Consider the following 26111-nt stretch of genomic DNA (forward strand, 5'->3'; position numbering starts at 1 on the left):
TCCAACAACCTTAATGGGCCACCAAATTCTACACTTGGGTTGGGTTGCTATTCTGGTTAATCACCATGGCTGAGCCCATTCAACATTCATCTCCACTATCTTTACAATTAAAATATTTTACACCAATATGTTTAGATACATACATATGCATATATATATATATACAACAAAAATATTACGTTATTTGCGTCGGACGAAATAATATTTACTTAATGCAAATAAATTGATAATGGTATCAGTGGCCACCCCTAATTTAGATTTGGGCCCATAATTAATAACATTTGAGAAATGATGTTTTTTATATAATTAAAATATATGTAACAATAGTGTTTTTTGTAATTACAAATCACTTTGATCAGTACTTTTTCTCTTGTATGTAGTTGTTATGAGTCATATCAATTCACATAATTTTTTCTTTTTCCATATCATTGTTTTTTAGTTAATAATTTTACAATGCATATGTTTCTTTATTTATTTTTTGTTTAAAGCATATAAATACTTATGAACTTTGTCATTTTAGCTATGTGACACCTTTTTTAACCCTAATTTTGATTTATCGTGCCCTTCAACTATCTAATTTTGCAACAATTAAACACTCTTCTTTCCAGTCATGCAACGCGTGCAGTCATGTAGATACACCGCCTTAATATTTTGTGTCAAATCAAAACAATAAATATGAAATAAAATTTTTAAAGAGGGATTGAAATGATGGAAGGAAATTTTTAAGAAAAATTAAATTAGCCAAAAATTAATTATTATTTTATCATTTTAGTTCTCTAGTGTTTTTTTATAATTAATTAAAATGTTTGTTAGGATATCTAATTAATATTGGGATTAAAAATTTATGACAAAAAATTACAATAAAATATTTTTGTCACTACATGTCTTTTATTTTCTTATTATGACAAAATATTTTGAATTTTTTTTGTCACCAGATTATTATTTTTTATGCCTAATATGATGTATTTTTATGAAAAAATAAATTTAATAAAATTATTTTTGTCATTAAAATTATTTTTATAAAAAAAATTAAATTTCTTGTGACGTACATATTTTTGTTATATTTTTTTTATAATACTATGTTGTGACAAACTATTTTAGTTATAAAAATTATTACTTATTGTGACAAAAAAATTTTGTAATTACATCTTATATAATTAAATATTGTGACAAAATTTGTAATACCCTGAAGCGTCATGAATAAATAAGCGTAATTAGAATTTTAGTGTTTATCAGTAAATTTAATAAAGTTAGATATGTATAAATTTATTTATATTGTATAAAATATATAGTTTAAACATAGTTAAAAATACCAGAAATTATAAGGTTTATGTATTAAGAATTAGAATTTTCTTTCAATATTTTAAAGTGTTATAAATTCAAATATATATATATATATGTATATATGTATATTAAAAAAAATAAAAAAAAAGATCAAATCAGAGCAGGCGCAATAGCCATGCTCTGGTTGCGCCTGCAACAAGCAATCAAAGGAAGGGGGGCATTAAGGCCGAAATGGCCGTCGGAATGGCTCTTAGGACGCGTGGGTGCCCTTGATGGGATAACTCGTGGCCGATTTGGGCTATAAATAATCGCATTTGAGCAGCTCATTTCATAAAAAATTTTACTTCGGAGATTGGGTGATTGAGGCAGTGTTTGAGAGATTGGTGAGTGGGGTTTTAGTCCTTAGGTCATGGATAAGAAGTGTGGAGATTTTGGTGGCCAACGGAGCAGCGGAAGCAAGGAAACGAAGCCTCGCTGGAAAGTCGCGCCTTCGCTGGAGCTAAGACTTCAAGGGCGATTTGAGGTATTTCGTGATGTTTTTCTGCATTTTAAGGCCATTTTCGAGTTCGGGAGGTTGGATTTAGGGGGGAGGGAAGCTTGGGGCTCGGGAGGCTCGCTAGCGGCTAAGCAACCGTCGGAGAAAATGACCCAAATGGGTCGAGCGTGTGGCGGCACGCGCCAGTGCATGGGGGGGCGGCGCGTGGGCTACATGTGCGCGTCGGGTGGAAAATAAAGAAAGAAAAGAAAAAAAAATGAAGAAAATTTCAAAAAACTTGGGAAATATTCTAGAAAATCTAGAATTTAATTTATGTTTTATTTTGAGAAAAATTTCTTGGAAAATGTTAAAATAATTATTTATTTTGTGATTTTGTTATTATGGAAAATAGGGAAAAAATTGGAATTTAATCTGAAAAATTATAAGGAAATTTCATAAGTCTAGAAATGCTATTTTAGGAATATTAGTGAAGAAAGATTGGGTTAAATGAGGATTTAGATATTTATTGTGAATTTTGAGGATATGAGACCTAGAAAATAAGAAGAAATTATGGAAAATTATGAGAATTATGAGGAAAATAGGAAATTGATATTCAGGAATAAATTTAATGTTTTTAGGAACCCTTGAGGCTCGAGGATTTGGAAATAGCTTGTCTAGCACATTTTTCAAGGTCGGCATGCTTATCGAGACAGCTTAATTTGTGAAAAGTAAGTGTACTGTTACAAGTTTGGTACGATTATAAATGTTTATGTTAAAAACCTGTTCCTACAGAATGTTTCATCGTATTGACATATTCTGATATGTATCCAACATGTAGACTGCATACATGACATGACTATGAATTGCAAATGTACACGTTGACATTATTGATCACACGCATTTGGTCTGTTGGGAGTACAAACTGGCGCCTCTACTTTACCAAGGGTGCACCCATACACCCCAGCTTCGAAAGAGGTGTCCATAAAAATGAGAGTAGCAGGAAGGGCGCAGTTAACTCCTACGATAAAGTAAGACATTGCATATACACTTGATAAAACATTTTGTACTCTTATTTAGATGGTTCATCATCTAATTTGGTTTTATGCCCCTGGAATATTCAAACGTTCCAGTTGGGACTTGCAGTGATGTTACAAAAATCGAATATGTGTAATGACACGAGTTATCGAGGAATGAGCAAGTTGTACCATGTTTGTTGTAGCATGAATATTTCAAGTATTATGTATAGCAAGAATGTGTGTTTTAAAAGCTTATGAATTGTACCGAGAATTTGGTATTATGAACTATGTTCAGTTATCAATGTATGAGATGCTACGATCAGGTTCGATTTCAGCTTCCGCTTTATATGATTCTGCTTAAACCTAGAGTATGAATTGCTAGGTTTTGCACTAGATAGGTCTAGGGGAATTTTGGAATAATTAAATTTAGCATGTGAAATGGATTTAAAAAAAAAAAAAATAAGTTCCAAATTTCCTAAGTTATAACACGCCCTGAGAAAGTGGGGTGTTACAAAATTATTTTTTCATATTATGTAAGTTGAATTGGTGCAAAAAATTTGGCACCAACTTCATGTGACAAAAATTATTTTGTCATTATAAATTATCTACATCACTATATTATGACAAAATATTTTTTCAAAATATAGTTTGTCACAACTTTACTCACTTTTTGAATTTGATATGAGAAAACTCTATTTTATTACAATTTTGTCATAAAAAAGATAATTTTCGTGACAAAATTTAATCCATCACAATTACTTTTCGTGACAAAAAAGATATGCTGCAAGTTGAAAAAATAAATTTAATAAAATTATTTTTGTCATTAAAATTATTTTTGTCACAAAAAATTGAATTTCTTGTGACTAACATATTTTTGTCATATTTTTTTATAATATTATATTGTGACAAATTATTTTTGTTATAAAAATTATTATTTATTGTGACTAACAAATTTTGTAATTACATCTTATATAATTAAATATTGGGAAAAAAAATTTTGTGACAATTATTTTATCATATTATGTAAGTTGAATTGACGCAAAAAATTTGGCATCAACTTCATGTGACAAAATTTATTTTGACATTATAAATTATCTACATCACTATATTATGACAAAATATTTTGTCAAAATATAGTTTGTCACAACTTTACTCATTTTTTGAATTTGGCATGAGAAAACTCTATTTTGTCAGAAAAAAGATAATTTTCGTGATAAAATTTAATCCATCACAATTATTTTTTGTGACAAAAAAGATACGCTGCAAGTTGAAAAAATAAATTTAATAAAATTATTTTTATCACAAAAAATTGAATTTCTTGTGACATACATATTTTTGTCATATTTTTTTTTTATAATATTATGTTGTGACAAACTATTTTTGTTATAAAAATTATTACTTATTGTGACTAAAAAATTTTGTAATTACATCTTATATAATTAATATATTGTGACAATTATTTTGTCATATTATGTAAGTTGAATTGGCGCAAAAAAATTGGCGCCAACTTCATGTGACAAAATTTTGTGACAAAAACTATTTTGTCATTATAAATTATCTACATCATTATATTATGACAAAATATAGTTTGTCACAACTTTACTCACTTTTTCAATTTAGCATGAAAAAACTCTATTTTGTCACAATTTTGTCACAAAAAAAATACTTTTCGTGACAAAATTTAATCCATTACAATTATTTTTGTTACAATATACTAAATTTCTTGTAGTGTTGTTTTATGGTCCGATTGAGCTCAAATTTGGAGGGTATATTTGAGACTCATGATTCTAGGATTTAATGGTGGAGATCTAATTTGGAGGCAGGGATCCTTGGGAATCAAGCCATTTTCATATTGTCTTGTGGTTCAGTTCGTTATTCCCTAACTCCTTTATTATTTTATTGATTTGAGATAAGTTTGATTCTATATTTTGTCTCTTGTGATTGTTAAGAGGATTTTGTAACCTAGATTTGATAATATTAGTAGAATTTTTTAGTGGACTTCGGTCTTGTGATTTTTATTCCTTACAGTGAGAGGATTTTCACGTAAATTGATTGTCTCCTTTATTTTTGTGATTGCACTTGGTACTTGGTTGGGTACCTTGTTTCATTACAAGTTTTCACAAGTTAGGGATTGGATAAATTGATGCCAACAATTACTACTATCAATCCTTTTTTTCTCTCAAGCAAGCTATTAAGTGAGCTACTCCCTCTTAGTTTTAGAATTGAACATTATTTAGCCATCCATTCCAACTAATTTCATCATAATATAGTTGAGCTATGTTTGAGATAATGATTTCTTGAGAGCCGGTTTAAGAATATTTGTAATCCTAGATAAGAGTTATTTTGGTGGTTCTTTAATAATATAAATAAATATTAAAAGTTATTTAAAATTTATTTTGTTTGCTTTTTGAGATTCAGACTCACTAATTAAATTTTTGTATTCAAGTTTAAAAGAAAAATCTTTTTCAATTGATAATATAGACAAAAGAAAAATATATGAAAACATAAGAGTTGAATAACTAATTAAAAATATAGATTAGAGAGTGTACAGTTAGGTTTTTCAACTTAAAAAGTCAACGATTTACTTTTATTTTTTTTTCTTTAATGCCCAAATCAATAAGGATTCTCCTTATGAAGTTTTCGTCGTCAAAGAATTATTTTATCAAATTATCCTCCTAAAATAACTCCACATTTTACTCTCTTTTTTTTTGTTGCGTTACTAATTTATACTTTATTATTCATTACCTAATATTAAAAAATAATATTTAATTTGAGAAGTTACTGGCATTCTCGTCTAAATGACCCCTCACTATTCATTGGCTAACATTGAAAAATGATCCATAAATTTGGAGAGTTGCAAACCTCTTTGTCTAACATTGAAAAATAATATGTGAATTTTGGGAGTTGGAGAGCTTTCTCATCTAAATGACCTCTTACTATTCATTGCCTAACATTGAAAAATAATTCGTGAATTTGAGGAGTTGCGGGCCTCTTTGTCTAAATGAAACAATAAAATAAACATAGTATAAATTCAAACAAAAACTAGTATGAAATAGAATTAGTGATTTTATATTTTAAAAATAAATAAATTTTAAATAATTAATTATTAGAATTAGTGGCCTATGCCTTGTGCCCGGCTTGGATTTCTTCTACTTAGAGAAGCTAATTTCACTACAATCTCATCACATTCTTTGCCTTTCAGGGAGGTTGTTAATGTTAAGGGTTACATGGTTACTTCTCCATGATTTTGAGTGGAGTTGTAGCTACACTGTTAGATACGGTCTTAATTATGTAGACTTCAAGAATGGATTGAAAAGATACCCAAAAGATTCAGTAGCTTACTAGTACAAAAAATTCCTCCTTAAATAGTTAGCAAGTTTGGAGATGCGAGTCTTGGTTTAGTGTGTCCAACATGGTCAATGATATATTAGCGCGCGCACATTTATAATAAGAGATGAAGATCCCTCATTGGCATCTTCATTTTTTTTTTCTTAGTTCGTACAGTATCAATAATTGAATAACAGATTTCCAGTAATCGATTATGCTTGCCGTTTATTGTGATATCTTTCAAGTGAAGTAAGTGCGACAAAGTTTTATGGTTCCACTTGAGTAATGTTATGTTATATCTTTCAAGTAAAATTATGCTTGTCATACGGAGAACGATAGTTTTTTTTTCTTTAATTGCATGTAATTTTGTCAATACGCTTGATTCAATTTATTGATTATCCAATAAATAAATAAAAGCCTCACAAGGTATAAAGAAAAACCCTATTGCTCGAGCAGTCGAATGAATAATATAGTAGTGTCAATCTAATGGGTTGTGAGTTCGATCCTTATTTTGCGTAAGGGCTAAAGGCTCAACTTACGATTTATCTCCCTTGATGTAATTGAGGGCACGAGTATCAAGGGCCGCGTAAAGACGATCATCCCAATACAAAAGATGTCACTGTCCTAGATAAATTAAACTTAAATTGAGGATGGATCAAAACTAATTAAATTAGTCTGTTAATTAATTTAGTTGATTACAAATTTACAATCTGCTTCGGTTCAAGAGTGGCTTTGAATAAATTACAATTATTTTAATCGTAATAGATTTTTATTTTATTTTTTTTACTTTTAACAAAAAGAGAGAACCCTATTTTCTCTACAACTATGGGCTTCAAAATGCCCTTTGGTTCTTCTAGACTGGCCTAAACTTAATTTTATTACAAATGCTCGAACGAAATATATATTATTTAATTAATTTTTTATATACGAACGAGGCTTAATTAATTATTAGTATTTATAGAAGTACTAATTAACACTATTTTTATGAAAATGCCGCTGAATTATAGACTTCAACATCTCATCACTTCCTTTTACCAGCAATAAAGAGGGAGTACGTAGGAGAAGGAAAAAAAAATGTAAAGATAAGTAAGAACACGCCACCATAACATTTTATTCCTCTTGCATTAAAGCAAAGTCTAAGAACTAAATAGGCATACAACCTTGAAAAATCTCAAGACGATTGAGAAGGAAGACTCAAACTAAGAGTACGTCTCCATCTTTATCAAACATGATGAAAAAAAAAAAAAATGGTACAACTTTATGATTTTTATTTGAGGAGGAATTTCTTAAACCAATAAGCTGAATCTTTGGGATATCTCTTCTGGTTGTCGTTATAATCAACGTAATTGAGGCCAAATCTCAAGGTGTACCCACCGCTCCACTCGTATGTGTCGAGATAAGACCAGGCAAAGAAGCCTTTCACGTCAACACCCGAACTGCGAAAAATTCACGTCCAAGCACATAGTTTATTTTACAGTATTAAGACTGCTAGAGTTATAGCTTAGTTGTAGACAGTAATGTTTATGAGTTTGAAATTTCGAATTTGAGTGTTATGATTCTCAGTTATTTGTCCACTAGTTCCAAGTGGGATAATATTAGTTACTGAAAAAAAAAAAAAAAAAACCTACTAAAAAGGAGAATAAACTCACTAAATAGCTTGGAGGACCGCCAAAAGATGCTTGCGGTAGAATTCAATCCTTTGTGGGTCCTTGATACCCTCAGCAACAGTTTGATTGTTGAAATCACCTAACCCTGAAATTATCCAAGAACAAATATAATTATGAACAAGTAAACATTAACAAACTCCAATTTGGAAAGGTCGTGTGGTAAAAGTAATCATTTTTCTACCATTCTCCGTAATGTAAATGGTTGGATTCTTGTATCTTTCTTTGCCATAGATCAAAAGATCTGTAAGTCCACTTGGAACAGAGAAGAAACTGCTTACTCCAGTCTGCAAATTGATGTTTTCACCAAACCAATGAGATATTTATTGAGTTCATATCTTGGATAGAAAAAAGAAAGAAAAGAAATAAATTGTCATAGTACTGTTGTCCACAACTTACTGGTTTGCCAATGGGGACACCATTTCGCTCAGCTGCAAAAGACATAAACTTTAGCAAAAAACAACAACCAAACATTTCTTTTTGTCAAAACCAATTGTATAAGGTTTTGTAGGAATTTACTTGTAAGTGTGGCACGGTTGTCAGTTACAGAGCTAAGGTTAACTTTGTTGGGAGTAGGATTATTAGCTGCATAATTTGCAGTGTAGTAGTTTAGTCCGATAAAGTCATAAGACCCTTTCACCAACGCAGCCTCCTTTGGAGAGAACTTTGGTAATCGTCTTGCTAGAATGGCACGCATGATCCGTGGGTATTCTCCATATACCAATGGACGAAGGAACCTGTGCCCAAGATATATGTAGAGAGAGAAAGAGACCACTATGTCTTAGTTCATAGCCAAATACATGTACAGCACTTGCCCAAATATCAACAAGTTTTTTAATTAAATTTACTCACCATCCATACATAAAATCGAGTGCCCTATAAGCTGCTTTTTTGTCTGTCACAGAATTGGAATACGGGATCATCCATTGAGACACAAGGGTGATCCCAATTTGTCCCTTTTGAATTGCCTGCATAGTAATTGTAGTCGAAAGTTGTAAGCTCCCTATTAATTAATTACCGGGTGTCATTTATCGCAATGGTAAATATCTCTTGCAAATCACCTGATATTTTTCCTTGTATAATTTCACTACTGTTGCATGGGCAAGAAGCAAATTGTGACCAACAGTGTAAGGCTCTGTTGCAGAATTTCCAGCAGAGCAATTGTTATTCTTGAATGCCGAGCATCGACCAGGTGCAAATCCACCCAAGTCATAACCGTTTACAATGTAAACATAGGGCTCATTGAAGGTGATCCAATGTTTTACTCTATCACCAAATTCCTTGAAGCAAAGCTCTGCAAAATCGCGATAATCATCCCTGTAAAAAAAAAAAGAAGGGTACATAAATATTTTGATGTACATGGCAAAATACATGCATAAAAAGTCTGCTATTTTCTTTTTATTTTTCCTCATATGGCCAAGCCCCTGTTCTAAGGATGGATTTTAAGAAAAAGCTAACTTCGGTTTGGTTCTATGGAGGAATTACTTACAAAAATTTGCGGCTTAGGAAGCCACCATATTCATCCTCTAGTGCCTGTGGAAGATCCCAGTGAAAGATTGTGACATAAGGTTGTACGCCTGCATGTTTTCAAGAAAAAAATAAAAACAACACATTAAATTATTTGTACAACTTATTTTTCGTGAAATTATTTTTGCAGATAATTATTAGCGAGTAATAGTGTTTTAAATTTTCAATGCAAGGTTCCCATAAAAATTAAAATGAAACGATATAAACTACTCTGACAAAAAATTACTCTCTTTCAAATCTCGTTTAATTTTATAAGCACGCAAGTCTATACAATGAATGGAGAGAGAAAGGAAGAGTTGTATCACCTTTTGCGAGAAGCTGATTAATGACTTTATTATAAAAGGCAATTCCTTCCTTATTTACTCCTCCACTTAACTTTCCACCTGAATAATTACAAATGTTTATATAATTAGCAAAAGAAATAATTTTTGATAAACATGATATAGAATGAGACAGAATGTAGAATGAGAGGTCTTCCAATTTAATTAATAGGAGAATGCATGTGCAATAAGACTATGACAGATTTTGATAATTAAAAACAAAATCAAACTGTTCATCATGTAAGCTTTATTTTCCTTTCTTATGACCAAAGGAAAAGATTACACTAAACGACTTACGAGGTAATACTCTAGGCCAGGAGATGGAGAGTCTGAAAGCATCCAATCCCATTTCACTCATGAATTGAATATCTTCCTGTAATATTTCCCATCCTTTTAGTTGACAGAAACAAACCTAAACTTTCAAAAACTAAAACTAGAATTGCCCAATAATGGTATCCATAATCAAATCTCTATGCGCCATTTAGCATATTAATCATATATATGTAGTGAAATTAATTATCGTCTTTAATTATTCTGGTAACTCTTCCCTTAAATAGTTTATTACAAAGCCTATTCCAATGAAGAATAAGAGACTCATACCTTGTAGCGATGATAGAAGTCATCGGCCACGTCTCCATTGCTACCGTCAGATATTTTTTCTGCATTGTCGTTGTATTTTGAAACTATCAGTATAATGCATGTATTTGACACATACATGTTTTGCTAGGTAATTTCTCCTATGGTTGTAAATAGAAGTGGAATAACACGCAAGTAGTGGTGTTATCGACGAGTAGGCTCATGTCCTGGAATTCTAAAATCTCAAAAAAAATGCTTTTGTAATGTTCCTGGTTAAGCTGTAATAGTTTTTTCGTTTATACTACCAAAAATACAGTTAAAAAGTTCAGAGAGAGAGAGATACGAGGATATTCATGCGCGAAGGTATCCCAAATGCTTTTGCCTTTCCCACCTTCGTTGGCTGCACCTTCATACTGATCAAAGTAACACAAAAGCGCTTTAGATAAACAAAATGCATAGAAATGCGGCTGTAATGTCGCTGGCTGGACTGCGTTATTTCAATTATAACTTTACTTAGTAAAAGAAGAATGTAAAAGAGCTGTGTACTTGGTAGGCAGCTGAAGATGCGCCGAAAACAAAATCCTTAGGGAAGCTGGTGCGGTTGAAATACGCACTCACGGTCTCAAACTGAGCCAGTGAGTTGGCCAGGACTATGAGGCACAGCAGAAGGTATCTTATTTGCATCGCCATGGCCGCTGAGCTGTGGTTTCAGGTTTCTCTTCGCCAGCCCTTTATATACACCGTGGAGGGAATCATGCAGGAATAATTCTTTAGTATAGAAGCTTGAAAGCTTATCGATAATTGAGATTAATTTTGGGAAAATCATCCACGTGAGATTGAGGGCCATTTGTTTATTCTGGCCTTTCAATTGCTGATTTGTCTACAACTTTCTTTTCTCAATAGTTTAAGCTTAATCTGGTGAAGAAAGAAGATAGGCAGTCATGCCCATTTTGATTAATAATTGATAGTATTATAACATTGAAAATATCAAAAAATTAGTATAATGTTAATCAGTGCTCTAAAAAGATTGGTTAATAAAGTGCATTATTTTTAGTTTTAAAATTATTTTTTTAGTTGATAAAATATTACAAAGCATTATATATTTATAATCAATTAATAAAATTATTTTAAAATTAAAAAAAATAAACATAATCTAAAAACAACATACAAATTGTATGCTATTTAACACGGCTGCTTCCGAGTTTGTTTTATTTTATGAAACCATGTGATTTGTTTGATGCCCTCCTCCTGTTCGATGTGATTTGATGCATCATGTGATTTGTTTTCTGGACAAAAATTATTGTTTATTACCACTCAATATATAGAGGCAGCCATTTCCAGGTCTGAATCAAAAATCGATGCTTTATTCATTCATTCACATGGCTCAGAAACATTTCTTTATATTTGTACATTCCCTCATGATTGAAAATTTGCGTTAGAATATCTCCATCTGACCTGGAAGGATACGATAGGCTCTTTTAAATTAAGTTTGAAAATGTCGATACATCTTCATCTCCAGCTTGATCAACTGTGGGCAGCCCCCATTTAGAAAGAACGAGTCGTTCCATCCCCCAACAAAAAAATATAATGTAGTGAAAAGTACGTATAATGCAGTCAAAATCACAGTCATTTAAGTCTTGTTGGGCTACGAGTAAAATAATTGTGTAAATCAAATATTAATTATGTATAAAAAATAAATCAAACACAAATAATAAATAAGCACAAATATACATATAAAATATTATGTGAAAAACTTTTCAATGTAAAAAAAAAAAAAAAATTAGGAGCCAAATTTCAAATCAAATCCACTATCAAAAGAATCAAATACGATCAAATCAAATCTCAAGTTTAATATCCAAACTTGAGATCATCAATAATGGAAAATCTCAAATTTAAAAACTTTGCATTTTGTGGTGCAGTTAGACGTCATTTTCGCCCAATCTGATGCTTCCTCTACTGGCAGCAGAAATTAATGACAACTAACTCAAATTTTTGGACCTAAACACAGACCAAAATAAATGGATGCTCAACTAAAATAAAGTCTACAAATTCTTATGCTTTTCAACAAGGAAAACAATACACTGGATGCTCAACTCATAAACTGGACGCAAAAATCTGATGTTTCCTATGCTGTGATTTTCCTTATCGGCAATAGACTACTGCCTTTCCACTGTCCTTATTAAATTGGTGCCACTCTTTTATTTTTTTTAATTTTTTATTATTAACCTACTCGGACAAATCGATTTTTAATCCAACCGAAAAATCCTCAAATCACAGACCACACAGTTTAAAGATTTCTCAAACTGTTCTCCTCAAAAAATCATGTGATGCGGTGCGATCAATTTTCATAATTTGACAAGTTTTTTGAACACCCCTAAATATCTTGGGATGTCAAAAATATAAAAACAAGCCTTGAAACAAAGGAAATTGTTAAGTGTGGAGGAAGATTCACGTAGAAGGAAAAAATTCCCTTCACAACAGAAATCATAGATAAACCTTTTTTCCCTCAAGTTCAAATTGTTTCAGACCAACTCTTACTCAAAAAAAGGAGACCCTCCTCATGATATATAGAAACAATAAATATGTAATGATTTTTTTTATTTATAAATATGTAATAATGTTGCATGGTTGAGAAGATATTATTTGTGAAGCCTTCTCTTAACTTTACCATAACATGCTTGTATATGGTTCAATAGTTTAGCAGAGAGTTTTCTCTATTTCTTTGACTAATTAAGGAGAGAATTCATTAAGTCATTCATCATTAATTGCTATTGAAAAAAGATGGTACATACTTGCTTAGTATTTGCTAAGGTAACGTTTGTTAAAATAAGAAATATAAAATTATATCAAGATTAAAATTAAAATATTTTTTAGATTAAGATATGGAATGGTTAAAATAAATCTATGTGAAGCATTTTAATATTTTTATCAAATTATTTGTTAAATTTTTTGAAATGCATTAGATGATACATGCATTATTTTTTTTATTTACAGGGATCAAAATAAATTTATGTAGAAGGGAAAAATAAATTTATCTAATAAAATATAATAAAATAGTTATTTGTGGACTTAACAAAATTTTTCTTGGATCTTGAAATTTGATAAATCTCACAAGAAAATATTGGATAAAGTCATAAAAAATAAGTTAAAATTTTAAAAAGATAATTTAAAATAGAATATACAATTAACAAATTGTATACTCTATTTAACACGGCTGCTGCTTCCGAGTTTGTTTTATTTTTATGAAACTATGACCCTCTGTTTGATGTGATTTAATGCATCATGTGATTTGTTTTCTGGACAAAAATGATTGTTTATTACCACTCAATCCATAGGGGCAGCCGTCCATGTCTGACTGAATCAAATACCGATGCTTTAATCACTCATTCACATGGCTCAGAAACATTTCTTTATATTATTTGTATATTCCCTCTTGCGGCGGCTTCCCCGATTCAAAAAGAATGATTAGTTCCACCTCCAATAAAAAATAAGGAAATTCTATACAGGACCTGATCTGCCGACGCATTCCTAGACCGGGCCAGTAAGGGCTTTCCACGTGTACTGTGACAAGCGTGCCTCTTCTCTCTCTCTCTCTCCTAATGCAACAGATATAATCCCCTCTCCTTTCCTCTCTCTGAAGCTATAAAAAAAACTACAATTAGCCAAAAAAAATATGAAGAGTAAAATTTTATGATATTATTATGTTAATAATTTTTTATTATAATTAAATCTATATTTATTGAAATTTTGACATTATTTTTACTTTCTAATATTCTTTATATTTTCAACTTTTAATAACTTTAAATATAACAAAAACTTACTTAATGGTAATTTAAAATTAAAATCTTAACTCCTTTTCAGGATGAAATTAACCTTCCCAATTAACAATTTTAGAACAAAATTTTAAATTTATATATCATTTATGTATATATTTAGGAGTCTTCAGTATGATTTTATAATCTTCCTTATTTGTAGGAATTTAATAAAATGCATTAATATATGTTAAAACTAAATTAGAAGTGAGAGAAAGGACATGTCTGAGACGCTGGAAAGACGCATTAGACATTGGACATAGAGAGGACACGCCAAAGAAGGCGAGAAGACACCGAATGAGAGATATATATATAGAGAGACAGAAAAGAGACTTTGGAGTAGATGTAAGAGATGTTAGATAGAGAGAAAAGATGCAATGATTGATCCTTATGTAGGTCTAGATCTTTTGACCCTTATTTTTATGAGTGTTGTATTTTTTTCATTGTGTTAGAGAATTGAAAATTTGTGAAGATGAAATTATGTAGAAAGAAATATCAACTAAAATAGTTTACAATTGAAGATTGAAAGGTCAAAAGGAAATCAGGGTAATAATTCAGTTGAAACTCCATTGAAAAAATGGGGGATTGGAAATTGGAAGGTGGGTCATTGTGCCAAGGGAGGTTGAAAAGTCAAAGCTAAGGCCAAGGGAGGTTGAAAAGTCAAATAAAATGTGGATTATAAATGTGTTGAAAAATCAAGAAATGGGGATCATGTGTAAGTTGAAAAGTCAAAATTAATTAGGGGTAATTGAAAGAGATAGAGCTACCGTGTGGATGTGTGCATATATATATATATATATAGATATATTTTTATGTTTTATGGATATGTATAAAAGAGGAATTATGTATATATGTGTATATATGTGAGCGGATGTATAAAATGGATTGAAATAAAAAAAAAAGAAAAGAAAATATAAAAAAGGGCATCAGTTGGTTAAGTGGCATGCAAGCCACTCCTTTTTTCTTCCTCTCTCCTTCTTTTCTAGATTTTCAAAGGTCTCAAGAGGGTAAAGGGCACAAGTTTCGGCAAAAATATAGTAAACTAATTGTGACAGTTATATTAACCTAATTGTTGGAGAAATTTGGACACATGCAATAATTTTTTATTTTGATCATGTTGAAGAAAAATAAAGGAATTCATGGAAACACAAAGTGCCAGGTGACTAGAATTATCCTGGAAGTCGAGCATCGCATTAGAAGTTAAACACTTGCTGAACTCACAGCTTGATACGGACTATCATGAAAAACTCAAATTCTAGGCGAACTGTACTCTTAAATTATACAGAGATAAACATAAATCTTAATTCATGCTGTTATATTTAATGAAACCTCAAATGAGGCCCAAGGCTGGGAGGCTTCTTATGGCAACCGTGGGCTACTCCTTGGGCGCTCATTGGAGGGCCATAAAAAGCAGCTACTTTGGGCCAGCCCAATTGTCCTGTGGCTTTTTTGTCGTTTTGTCTGCTGCTATCCTATTTGCACAAATTGATCCAGGCCATTGGTGCTGCTTTACTGAGAGCAATCCGAGCCATTAAATCATATTATATCTCGCCTCGAGATTGTTGATTCTGATCTCATTGAAGACGGAAACGATTGAGGGGTTTGTAGAGGGTCGGTCATTTTTTCTAGGGTTTTACTTTTGCTCTCTCTCTCTCGCTCTCTCTCTCTATAAATGTTGTATAGATCGTCTTCTTTAGCATTCCTGATTTTGGTTTTGTTTAAAGGTAAGCTCCAAATCTGTTAGTGATTTCGTAGCTTATCGTGTAGAAAATCAGGGTTGTTTTGTTTACGTTTTGTTGTAATCAGATTGAATCTATTTAGTGGAGTGAGTTCTTCTCACCGGAGCTCAAGTGGACGTAGCCCCTTTTTGGGAGTGAACCACTATAAATCTCGTGCCTCTTGTTTCTTGTTTATGTTTTCAATACTGTCTATATTGATTTGTGTTTATCGGTCAGTTCGTGTGAGTTCATCTGTGGAGATTTTGAACTGTGTGTGTGCGTTTGGAGATTTTGCTATCTCTGTTTGTTTGTAACAGTGGTATCAGAGCCTTCTGGTTTATCGTATCCAACGTTTTAGGGTCAAAATCTCGACCGACTCTCTTTTCCGAAATCTAGGGTTTCCTTTCCTTTTTGTGTCGGTGTTGTTTTTTAAGAACTCTAGGGTTTTCTGAAGAGACACTGTCAGTGGGAGTTTGCTGAACAGGTCTTAGTCATTAATCTAGGGTTTATTTTTTAGGGCATTTTTCGTGCAACACGAAAATGACAACAACTCGATTTGAAATCGGTACATTCGATGGAAAGGGGGATTTCGAAAGTTGGAAAAAGAAGATGAGGGTTTTTCTCTCTCATCATAAAGTGCTTATAGCACTGGAATCAGATGACCGGAAATGGTCACCTGAGCAGCTGGCTCGAACTGATGAAATCAGAGAAGAGGCGTTTAATATGATTTTTCTTCATCTTGGTGACTCTGTAATCCGTAAGGTTGACAGTATATCTCTACCTCTTGAACTTTGGAATAGATTAGAATCTTTATATTCTGTGATGTCTGCTCCAAATTTGGTTTATTTAAAAGGCATGTTGTTTAACTTTAAGATGAATACATCTAAGTCTATGGATGAAAACATAGATGAATTTACTAGACTCACCTTGTTATTAAGAGGTATTGATCAGGCTTTAGGAGATACTAGTGAGGCAATGATTTTGTTAAACTCCTTACCTGATGATTATGATGTAGTGAAACATGCTTTACGTTACACTGGTATAGTCCATAATATGGAACTTGTTATATCTGGTATTAAGGCTAGAGAACTAGAACTTAGTACATCTAAGAAAACTGGCAGCAATTTGTTTGTTAAAGGAAATACAAATAAAAGAAATTATACTGTGAATACTGAACAACATAATGGGTCAGGATATAAAGGAAAAAGGAAGGATAAGAAGGGAAAACAAAAACAAAAGTGGAAATGTTACCACTGTGGGAAAGAAGGACATATAAAGAAATATTGTTATGACTACTTGAAAAAACAAAAGTAAGGGGGTAATGTAACAGTAGCAGCTAGTAGTTCTAATTGTTTGGCTGAGGTGCTTAATGTTTCCTCAAGCTCAGTTATAAATGAATGGATTATGGACTCTGGCTGTTCTTTCCATATGTGTCCTAATATAGACTGGTTTCACAACTTTAATAACAGAGAAAGTGGAATAGTGTATATGGGAAACAACCATTCATGTAATGTTCAGGGTAGAGGTGACATAACTCTTAAGTTGCATGACAACAAAGTTAGAACTCTCACTGATGTAAGATATGTCCCTGACCTTAAAAGGAATTTAATCTCACTTGGTACACTTGATGAGTTAGGATTCTCATAGAAAGCTGAAAATGGTTCTTTGAATGTTTTTAAAGGAGAAGAATTAATTTTAACTGGTTTAAAGAAAAATGGTTTATATGTTTTAAATGACTGTTTTCATTCTTCTGTTATGTTAACACTGATAAGACTGAACTGTGGCACTTGAGGCTTGGCCATATGAGCCTGAAAGGTTTGCAGGCACTGTCAAACCAAGGATACCTTGGTCCAGTGTCTGCTGAGACCCTCGGTTTTTGTGAACCATGTGTGCTGGGCAAGCAACACAGGATGAGTTTCCATAAGGGAACTCACCTGGTGAAGGCATGCCTTGAGTACCTACATGCAGATCTCTGGGGACCTTCACAAGTTCCCACCCATGGAGGCAACAGGTATTTTCTTTCTATCATTGATGATTTTACTAGGAAGGTGTGGGTTTTTCTGTTAAAAACTAAGGATCAAACATTAGAGAAATTCAAAAATTGGAAGATCCTAATAGAAAACCAAGCTGACAGAAAAATCAAAACTCTTAGAACTGACAATGAGTTAGAATTCTGTAATAAAGAGTTTGATGAATTTTGTAACTCCCAAGGAATAAATAGGCATAAGACTGTCAAGAACACACTCCAACAAAATGGGGTGGCTGAAGGATGAACCGAACCCTCCTTGAAAAAGTGAGGTGCCTTTTGTTCACATCTGGCTTACCTAAATCCTTTTGGGGGGAAGCCCTAGCAACAGCTTCACATCTAGTAAATAGAAGCCCTTCAACTATCCTTAATTTTAAATGCCCTGAAGAAAAGTGGACTGGAAGGAAATTAAACTACAACTACTTAAGAACTTTTGGCTGTGAAGCTTATGCTCATCAGTCAGAAGGAAAATTGGAACCTAGATCCACTAAGTGTGTTTTTGTTGGATATCAGGAAGGAACTAAGGGATATAGGCTATGGGAAAGACAATCCAAGGGTGTAAAAATTATCATCAGCCAAGATGTTATATTCAATGAATCTGTCTACCCTTGCAAATTATCTAAAACTAATGAATCCAATCAACATAGTAACACAGATAATTTTATCAGCTTAGGAGGAACTCAAATAGAGGTGGAGCACCAAGTTATAGATGATAATCCTCCAAATGATCCAGGTATACCAGAGCCTCTACCTGAAGGTGATCCTTCACCTATATCAAACCTAGACCAGACCTCTAATCATGAATTTGATCATGATGAACAAAATGATGAAACCCAAATTGAGGTGGAGCAATATGACACCCTCCAACATAATCTTGAAAACTACCAACTTGCTTGAGATAGAAGCAGGAGGTCTATAAGACCACCTTCGAGGTATGCTTTCTCAAATTTGGTGTTTTGTGCCCTAGTGGCAGGTGTTGAGATGAGGAGCAGTGAGCCTTCCTCTTATGAGGAGGTTATCAACTCAAAGGAAAGTAAAAAATGGCAACAAGCCATGGACGAGGAAATGGCCTCTCTGATGGCCAATGGTACTTGGGTTCTTGTCCCTCGTCTAGAAAATCAGAAACTGATCCAATGTAAGTGGCTGTTCAAATTAAAGGAAGGTATGTCTCTTGATGACCCTATTAAATATAAAGCAAGACTAGTAGCTAAGGGATTCACACAAAGGGAAGGGATAGATTATACTGAAATTTTTTCCCCTGTGGTTAAATTTAAGACAATTCGCATGATGCTTGTAATAGTAGTTCAATTTGATCTAGAACTTGAACAATTGGATGTTGAAACTGCATTTTTACATAGAGACCTCGATGAACACATTTACATGGTTCAGCCAAATGGTTATGTTGTGTTTGAAAAATCTGATCATATCTGTTTGCTGAAAAAATCTTTGTATGGTTTAAAACAGGCCCCAAGACAATGGTACAAAAAAAATGATAATTTTGTTCTAGGGGCTGGGTTTATTAGAAGTCAATATGACAATTACTTCTATTTTATGCACATTGATATTCCTATTTATCTACTGCTTTATGTAGATGATATCCTTCTTATTAGCAAGTCTAAGTCAAAGATTAAGGAGTTAAAGTCTATGTTAAATTTAGTTTTTGACATGAAAGACTTAGGCCATGCTAAGAAAATACTAGGAATGAAAATTGAGAGGAATAGAAGCAACAAAAGCCTTAAGACACATCAGCATGATTACTTGGTAAAAACTGTTCATAAATTTGGAATGGAAAGCTGTAAAACTGTTATGATTCCATTGGCATGTCACTTTATTTTATCAAAATTACAATGTCCCACATCCAACTCTGAAATAATAGAAATGGAAAATGTCCCATATGCAAATGTAATTGGAACAATTATGTACTCAATGATTGCATATAATTGGAACAATTATGTACTCAATGATAAGCACTAGGCCAGACCTTGCATATTCAATTTCATTACTCAGTCGATACATGTCTAACCCTGGTAAAACACATTGGGATGCCTTAAAACATTTGCTTAGGTACATAAATGGCTCTGTGTGCATAGGTTTAAATTTTAAGAAAAGATTTGATACACTTGATCTTGTTGGTTATGTTGACTCTAATTTTGCTGGAGATAAAGACTCTAGAAAATCCACCACTGCTTACTATTTTACCTTAGGTGGAAATTGTATAAGCTGGAAGTCTCAGTTACAGCCTCTTGTAGCTCTGTCCTCTACTGAGGCAGAGTATGTGGCTGTAACAGATGCCTTCAAGGAAGCCATATGGCTTCAAGGTATCCTAAAGGAAATTCACTTGCTTCAAAGCAAAGTGATGGTCTTCTTGGATAGCCAAAGTGCCATCTACTTGTCCAAAAATCTAGTATATCATGATCAAACTAAACATGTGGATGTGAAGTATCGTTATGTAAGAGAAATGATAGCCAACGGAACTGTGGGAATCCAGAAAGTATCTTCAACCAACAATCCAGCTGACATGGGTACCAAGGTATTAACTGCAACTAAATTCAAGCATTGCTTAAAATTGTTGCATATCGATGATGGCTAAATTTTTTTGGTCATCGAGAGCTGTGAAGGTGAGATTTGTAGCATGCGGTACTTATATTTTCATATCTGATTACTTATTCATTTGATGTTTCAAGGTGGAGTTTGTTATATTTAATGAAACCTCAAATGAGGCCCAAGGCTGGGAGGCTTCTTATGGCAACCGTGGGCTGCTCCTTGGGCGCCCACTGGAGGGCCATAAAAAGCAGCTACTTTGGGCCAGCCCAATTGTCCTGTGGCTTTTTTGTCGTTTTGTCTACTGTTGTCCCGTTTGCACAAATTGATCCATGCCATTGGTGCTGCTTTACTGAGAGCAATCCGAGCCATTAAATCATATTATATCTCGCCTCGAGATTGCTGATTCTGATCGCATTGAAGACGGAAACGATTGAGGGGTTTGTAGAGGGTCGGTCATTTTTTTTAGGGTTTTACTTTTGCTCTCTCTCTGTAAATGTTGTATAGATCGTCTTCTTTAGCGTTCCTGATTTTGGTTTTGTTTAAAGATAAGCTCCTAATTTGTTAGTGATTTCGTAGCTTATCGTGTAGAAAATCAAGGTTGTTTTGTTTATGTTTTGTTGTAATCAGATTGAATCTATTTAGTGGAGTGAGCTCTTCTCACCGGAGCTCAAGTGGACGTAGCCCCTTTTTGGGGGTGAACCACTATAAATCTCGTGCCTCTTGTTTCTTGTTTATGTTTTCAATACTGTCTATATTGATTTGTGTTTATCGGTCAGTTCGTGTGAGTTCATCTGTGGAGATTTTGAACTCTGTGTGTGTGTTTGGAGATTTTGCTATCTCTGTTTGTTTGTAACACATGCAAAAGATGAATGTTGAAGTATCATATAAGACAAGATATAAGTGATCCTAAAACACACAGTTTAAGTAGAAGGAGGTCTCGAAATACTTATTTGTTAAGCTCTCCCCTAAATGCAATCTCAGTTGCCCGTGTTGGATATCTGCCTACATATGTGGTGGATCAAGGCCCAAGCTCAACAAATTGGTTTAATTGAAAAAAGGTCCAAGGGTTATTAATTATATATACGGAGCATAACTAAGGAAGTCGTGAGGGTGTTCATGTGTGATAAAATCTCAATTTTTAGTTGCCAACTTTTGGTAAAAATTTGAGAGTAACAATTGGGAGTTTGGGAAATTTGCGTAGCCTGTGCAATCATCGGTTGATCCTTTATATCTCTGTATCCAAGTCTGATCGTCACAATTTTTGGACAATAACTTTGCAACTCATTATTCTTCAAATCCAACGGTTAAGATTAAGATCCTACAGTCCATTTGGGAGTAATCATCATCTAACAATGGCATTTTTTGATGAGATCTTTTCTTATTATTTTTGAGTGGTATTCCAAGAATTTTTACTCTTGAGATAGTTGTGGTTGGGTTAACTACTTTGTTGCTTTTGGAGATTTTAGTGTGCCAGGAATTATTGAGTTCTTGAGGATTTGGTATGCCAAGAATTATTGAGTTCTTGAGCAAGTACCTGTATCAGAAACTCCAACAATTGTTCCTCCAAGGAGGTCTACCAGAGACAGGCAACCTTCCGCACGATATTCTCCTGATGAATATGTATTGATGACTGAGAGCGATAACCATAGAGCTTTGAAGAAGCTATGAAAGTTGAACATAAGGAGGAGTGGCTTAGTGCAATGAAAGATGAGAAGTAGTCATTGCGCAAGAATCATACTTTTGAGTTGGTGAAATTATCCAAAGAAAAGAGAGCTTTGAAGAATATATAGGTATACAAAGTGAAAGAAAATGAACACAGTTTATGTCTAAGCTATAAGGCTAGATTAGTTGTAAAGGGATTCACTTAGAAAAATGGAGTCAATTGTGAAAAGATATTTTTTCCAATTGTGAAGATATCTTCTATTTGTGTGTTTCTTGGTTTGGCAACTAGTCTTGACTTAGAAGTTGAATAGATAAATGTGAAAACAACCTTCCTTTATGGTGACTTGGGAGAAGAAATATATATGGAACATCCAGAGGGTTTTGAAGTAAGAGCAAAGGAGAATTATGTTTGCATATTGAGAAAGAGTTTATACCACTTAAAGCAAGCGCTAAGACAGTGGTACAAAAAGTTTGAATCAATTATGGGGGAGCAAGGCTTCAAAAAAACTATTTCAGATCATTGTGTATTTGTATAAAAATTCTCCGATGATGACTTTATCATTCTCTTACTCTATGTTAACAACATACTGATTGTTGGAAAGAGTGCCTAGAGGATCGAGAAGTAAAAGCAGCAATTGAGTTAGTTTTTTGCTATGAAAAATTTGGGGCTAACAAAGTAGATTCTTGGCATATGAATCATTCGAGACAAAAATGCCAAGAAGTTATATTTATCACATGAGAAGTACATTGAGAAAATATTCTAAAAGTTCAACATGGATAAGAGTAAAACTGTTAGTTCTCCTCTTGTTACTCATATCAAATTGAGCATTAAGCAGAGTCCTTTAACAAATAAAGAGAAAAAAGATATGGGAAGAGTCTGGTATGCCTTTGCAGTGAGAAGTTTGATATACATCATGGTGTGTACAAGACCAGATATAACTTATGTTGTTGGCAACGTTAATCGATTTCTTGCTAATCCTGGAAGAGAGCATTAGAATGCAATCAAGTGGATTATACGATACTTTCATGGCATTTTCTGATCTGAAACTTGGTTTTGGGAGTAGAAAACCATATCTTACACTAATATAGATATGGCGGGAGATGTTGATTCTTATAAGTCCACTTCCAGTTATTTGATTACTTTCTCAGGTGGGGGCAGTGTCATGGCAGTCGAGGTTACAAAAATGTGTTGCACTTTCGACCATAGAAGCAAAGTTCATTGCAACAATCGAAGCCAATAAAAAGTTGTTATGGATGAAAAATTTTGTTTGAGAGCTTGGGTTCAAGCAGGAGAAATATGTATTATTCTGTGACAGTCAAAGTGCAATTCACCTCGACAAGAATGTTGCATTTTATGCAAGATCGAAATATATTGATGTGAGATATCATTGGATTAGAGATGCATTAAATTCCAAGTCATTAGAACTTGAGAAGATTCATATAGATCATAATGGCTCAGACTTGATGATGAAGGCCTTGTCGATTGAGAATCTTGATGTTTGCCATTCCATTGCTGGGATGGCGACTTTTTCCACTACATAAAGCAAATGGGGATATTTGTTGGGTATCCGTCTACATATGTGGTAGATCAAGGCCCAAGTCTAACAAATTAGTTTAATTGAAAAAGGGCCTAAGGGTTATTAATTATATATATGGAGCAAAACTAGGGTAGTCGTGAATGTGTTCATGTGTGAGAAAATCTCAATTTTTAGTAGCCAACTTTTCGTAAAAAATTGAGAGCAACAGTTGGGAGTTCGAGAAATCTGGGCAGCCTACGCAATCATTCGTTAATCCTTGATATCTCTGCATTCTGTTGTCCGATCATTACAATTTTTGGATAGCACATTCGCAACTCATTGTTCTTTAAATCTAACGTTAATATGAAGATTCCGCGGTCCATATAAGGGGAATCATTATCTAACAGTGACGTTTTTTGGATCTTTCCTTATTATTTTTTAGTGGTATTCCAAGAATCTTTATTTTGAGAGGTTGTGATTGGGTTAACTGTTTTGTTGTTTTTGGAGATTTGTGTGTGCCAAGAATTATTGAGGATTTGGTGCGCCTTTAGTGTTATCTAAAGAATAACGATTATACCCATTATTTGTTTGATAGTAGAAGTTTTGGGTACATGGACTCCGATCCGATGATTTTTACTCGTCGCATTGAGGGAATTTTTTACATAAAATTTTGATGTTCTTGTCATTGAGTGATTGCTACACTTATTTATTCATTATTACTTTATTTAGATATCTCCTGTTAAGTTCACACAAGAGGGAGAATTATTTTATTCCGTTATAATTATTTAATTTGACATATTTCTCCAATCAACCCAAAACCTTAACTAGCGACAATTTCAGAGATTTATAGAACTGATATATCCAAACCCAATATGAAAAATCATAGGATAAACATCCTAAGTTTTTTTGATACCAATGTCTAACATTTGCAAAATTAGAACAAGACCTTACATTTATCTAGTAATTTCGATCTTATTTAATCCCAAACTCGTGAAACTACGATGAATCAACTGATTCTCCACGATATGGGTGGAGCCAACTAATTTTTATCATGATTTTCATTACGTAACTCAACTCAAAAGGTATAAAAGAATCTTGAAGAGTGAACCAAAAGTATAATGTTATACACTATTCTCATAGGCCTACAAACCATCTTCTCAAATTTTTTGTCGACTTAAATATCAAAGTGACATTTTTCCCGTTGAGTTTTGAAACAATTACTCTTGTTTCATTTGTACAAAAATCTCAAGTCTGAGATCAACTTGAAGTATCACTACAAGAAAAATTGGTATTGCCGGCGAATTTTTCCCGGCGGTTTGAGAAATCGTCGGGAAAACACTACAATCCCCGGCGGTTTACAAAACCGCCGGGGATTTAACACAATAACCGGCGGTTTTGAAAACCGCTGGCTATGGTACAGATATCTCCGGCGGTTTTTATAAATCGCCGGGAATATAGACCCATTCCCGGCGGTTTGAAAAATCGCTGGTGATTTAGACCAATCCCCGGCGGTTTTGAAACCGCTGGGGATATGACTTATATAAATCCCCTAAAATCCCCCACCCGCGCCCAAATCTTTTCCTCCCTTTCTCTTCCAAAATTTCCCTCTGCAAACCCTAACCCCCAAAATTCCTCTCGCTCGAGCCTCGCTGTGTCTCTCTCGCTCACTCTCGCCGTTGAATGTCGCTCGCCCTCGCTCGCTCACTCACACTCAGTCGCTCTCGCCCTCGCTTGCTCACTCTCAGTCGCGCTTGCCCTCGCTACCTGATTGCCTCTCGATCGCTCTTGCTCACTCACTGCCCTCGCTCTCGTCTCGCTCGATCGCTTCTACCTGCTGCTCCATTTGGTATGGTAACAACTACTACTATTTTTTTTTTTTTGGTGTCATTACTGGTGGGTAAACCAGATTAATTAGTCTATTGATTGATTAATAATGGTAGCAAATTCGTGGTCTTTGATGACTGGTTCGTTTCTTCCCCAACGAGAATGCCTCTCTCGGAATTCTTGAGAACTGGGCGATCTCGTTCTGCTCCTTGCAATTCGAAGCGCTGTACCGTGATTCGGAACCGGAAGGAGAAGAATCCGCAGTTGCTCCCTTTCTCTTCTTCTGCAAACATGGATCCAACCACTTCTTGGGATTCCCTTCGGAAACAGGTAGATTCTCCTCCAAATCCCTGAAATTCTATGTGTATTCACGCGTATACGTGCCTTTATGTTATGAATCTGAGTTATTTGGGTGAATATTACGTGTTGATTTTTGTTCAGGCATTGGCGTTATCCGAATTGGGGTTAGGGTTTTTTTTTGATTAATCGATTGTAAAAATTGAAAATGTTGTCATAATGCTATGCCTTCTGGCGCCTGTTGCCAAAGATAGCGTTACTATTGTTAACATTTTTAAGAGCAGAAGGGCAGGGTTTTTGGCTGAGATACTTCTCGACAGAGCTAGAATTGCTTCTGACATTAAGTCTTTCACCATAATGTGTCTTTCACCAATGTTTGTATAGCGCCTCATAGGCTTTGTGAATGCCTATATGGATTATTCTTCATTTTATGCAATCAGATGGCTTTGACTTGTCAATAATTTTGTCAATAGATATGTTTTGTAACAGCCCGCCTTCTTGGGCATGTTATGCCTTAGGAAA

The 26111-nt window shown here is 33.7% G+C and overlaps 1 protein-coding gene across 1 annotated transcript; it reads right to left on the reverse strand.

Moving 5' to 3' along the window:
- Positions 1-7175: 7175 nt before the first annotated feature.
- On the reverse strand, positions 7176-10903 carry LOC127793105 (beta-glucosidase 12-like). The gene is made up of 13 exons (XM_052323889.1): positions 10736-10903; positions 10533-10602; positions 10214-10272; positions 9911-9986; positions 9599-9676; positions 9256-9343; positions 8828-9083; positions 8619-8734; positions 8286-8503; positions 8166-8197; positions 7951-8053; positions 7752-7854; positions 7176-7538 (listed from the first exon to the last, which is right to left on the reverse strand). The coding sequence occupies exons 1-13, from the start codon at positions 10877-10879 to the stop codon at positions 7370-7372; spliced, it is 1512 nt and encodes a 503-aa protein (XP_052179849.1). The 5' UTR covers positions 10880-10903; the 3' UTR covers positions 7176-7369.
- Between the last annotated feature and the right edge of the window lie 15208 nt (positions 10904-26111).

The sequence above is a fragment of the Diospyros lotus genome, unplaced genomic scaffold, assembly GCF_014633365.1.
Source record: "Diospyros lotus cultivar Yz01 unplaced genomic scaffold, ASM1463336v1 superscaf1, whole genome shotgun sequence".
NCBI lineage: Eukaryota > Viridiplantae > Streptophyta > Magnoliopsida > Ericales > Ebenaceae > Diospyros > Diospyros lotus.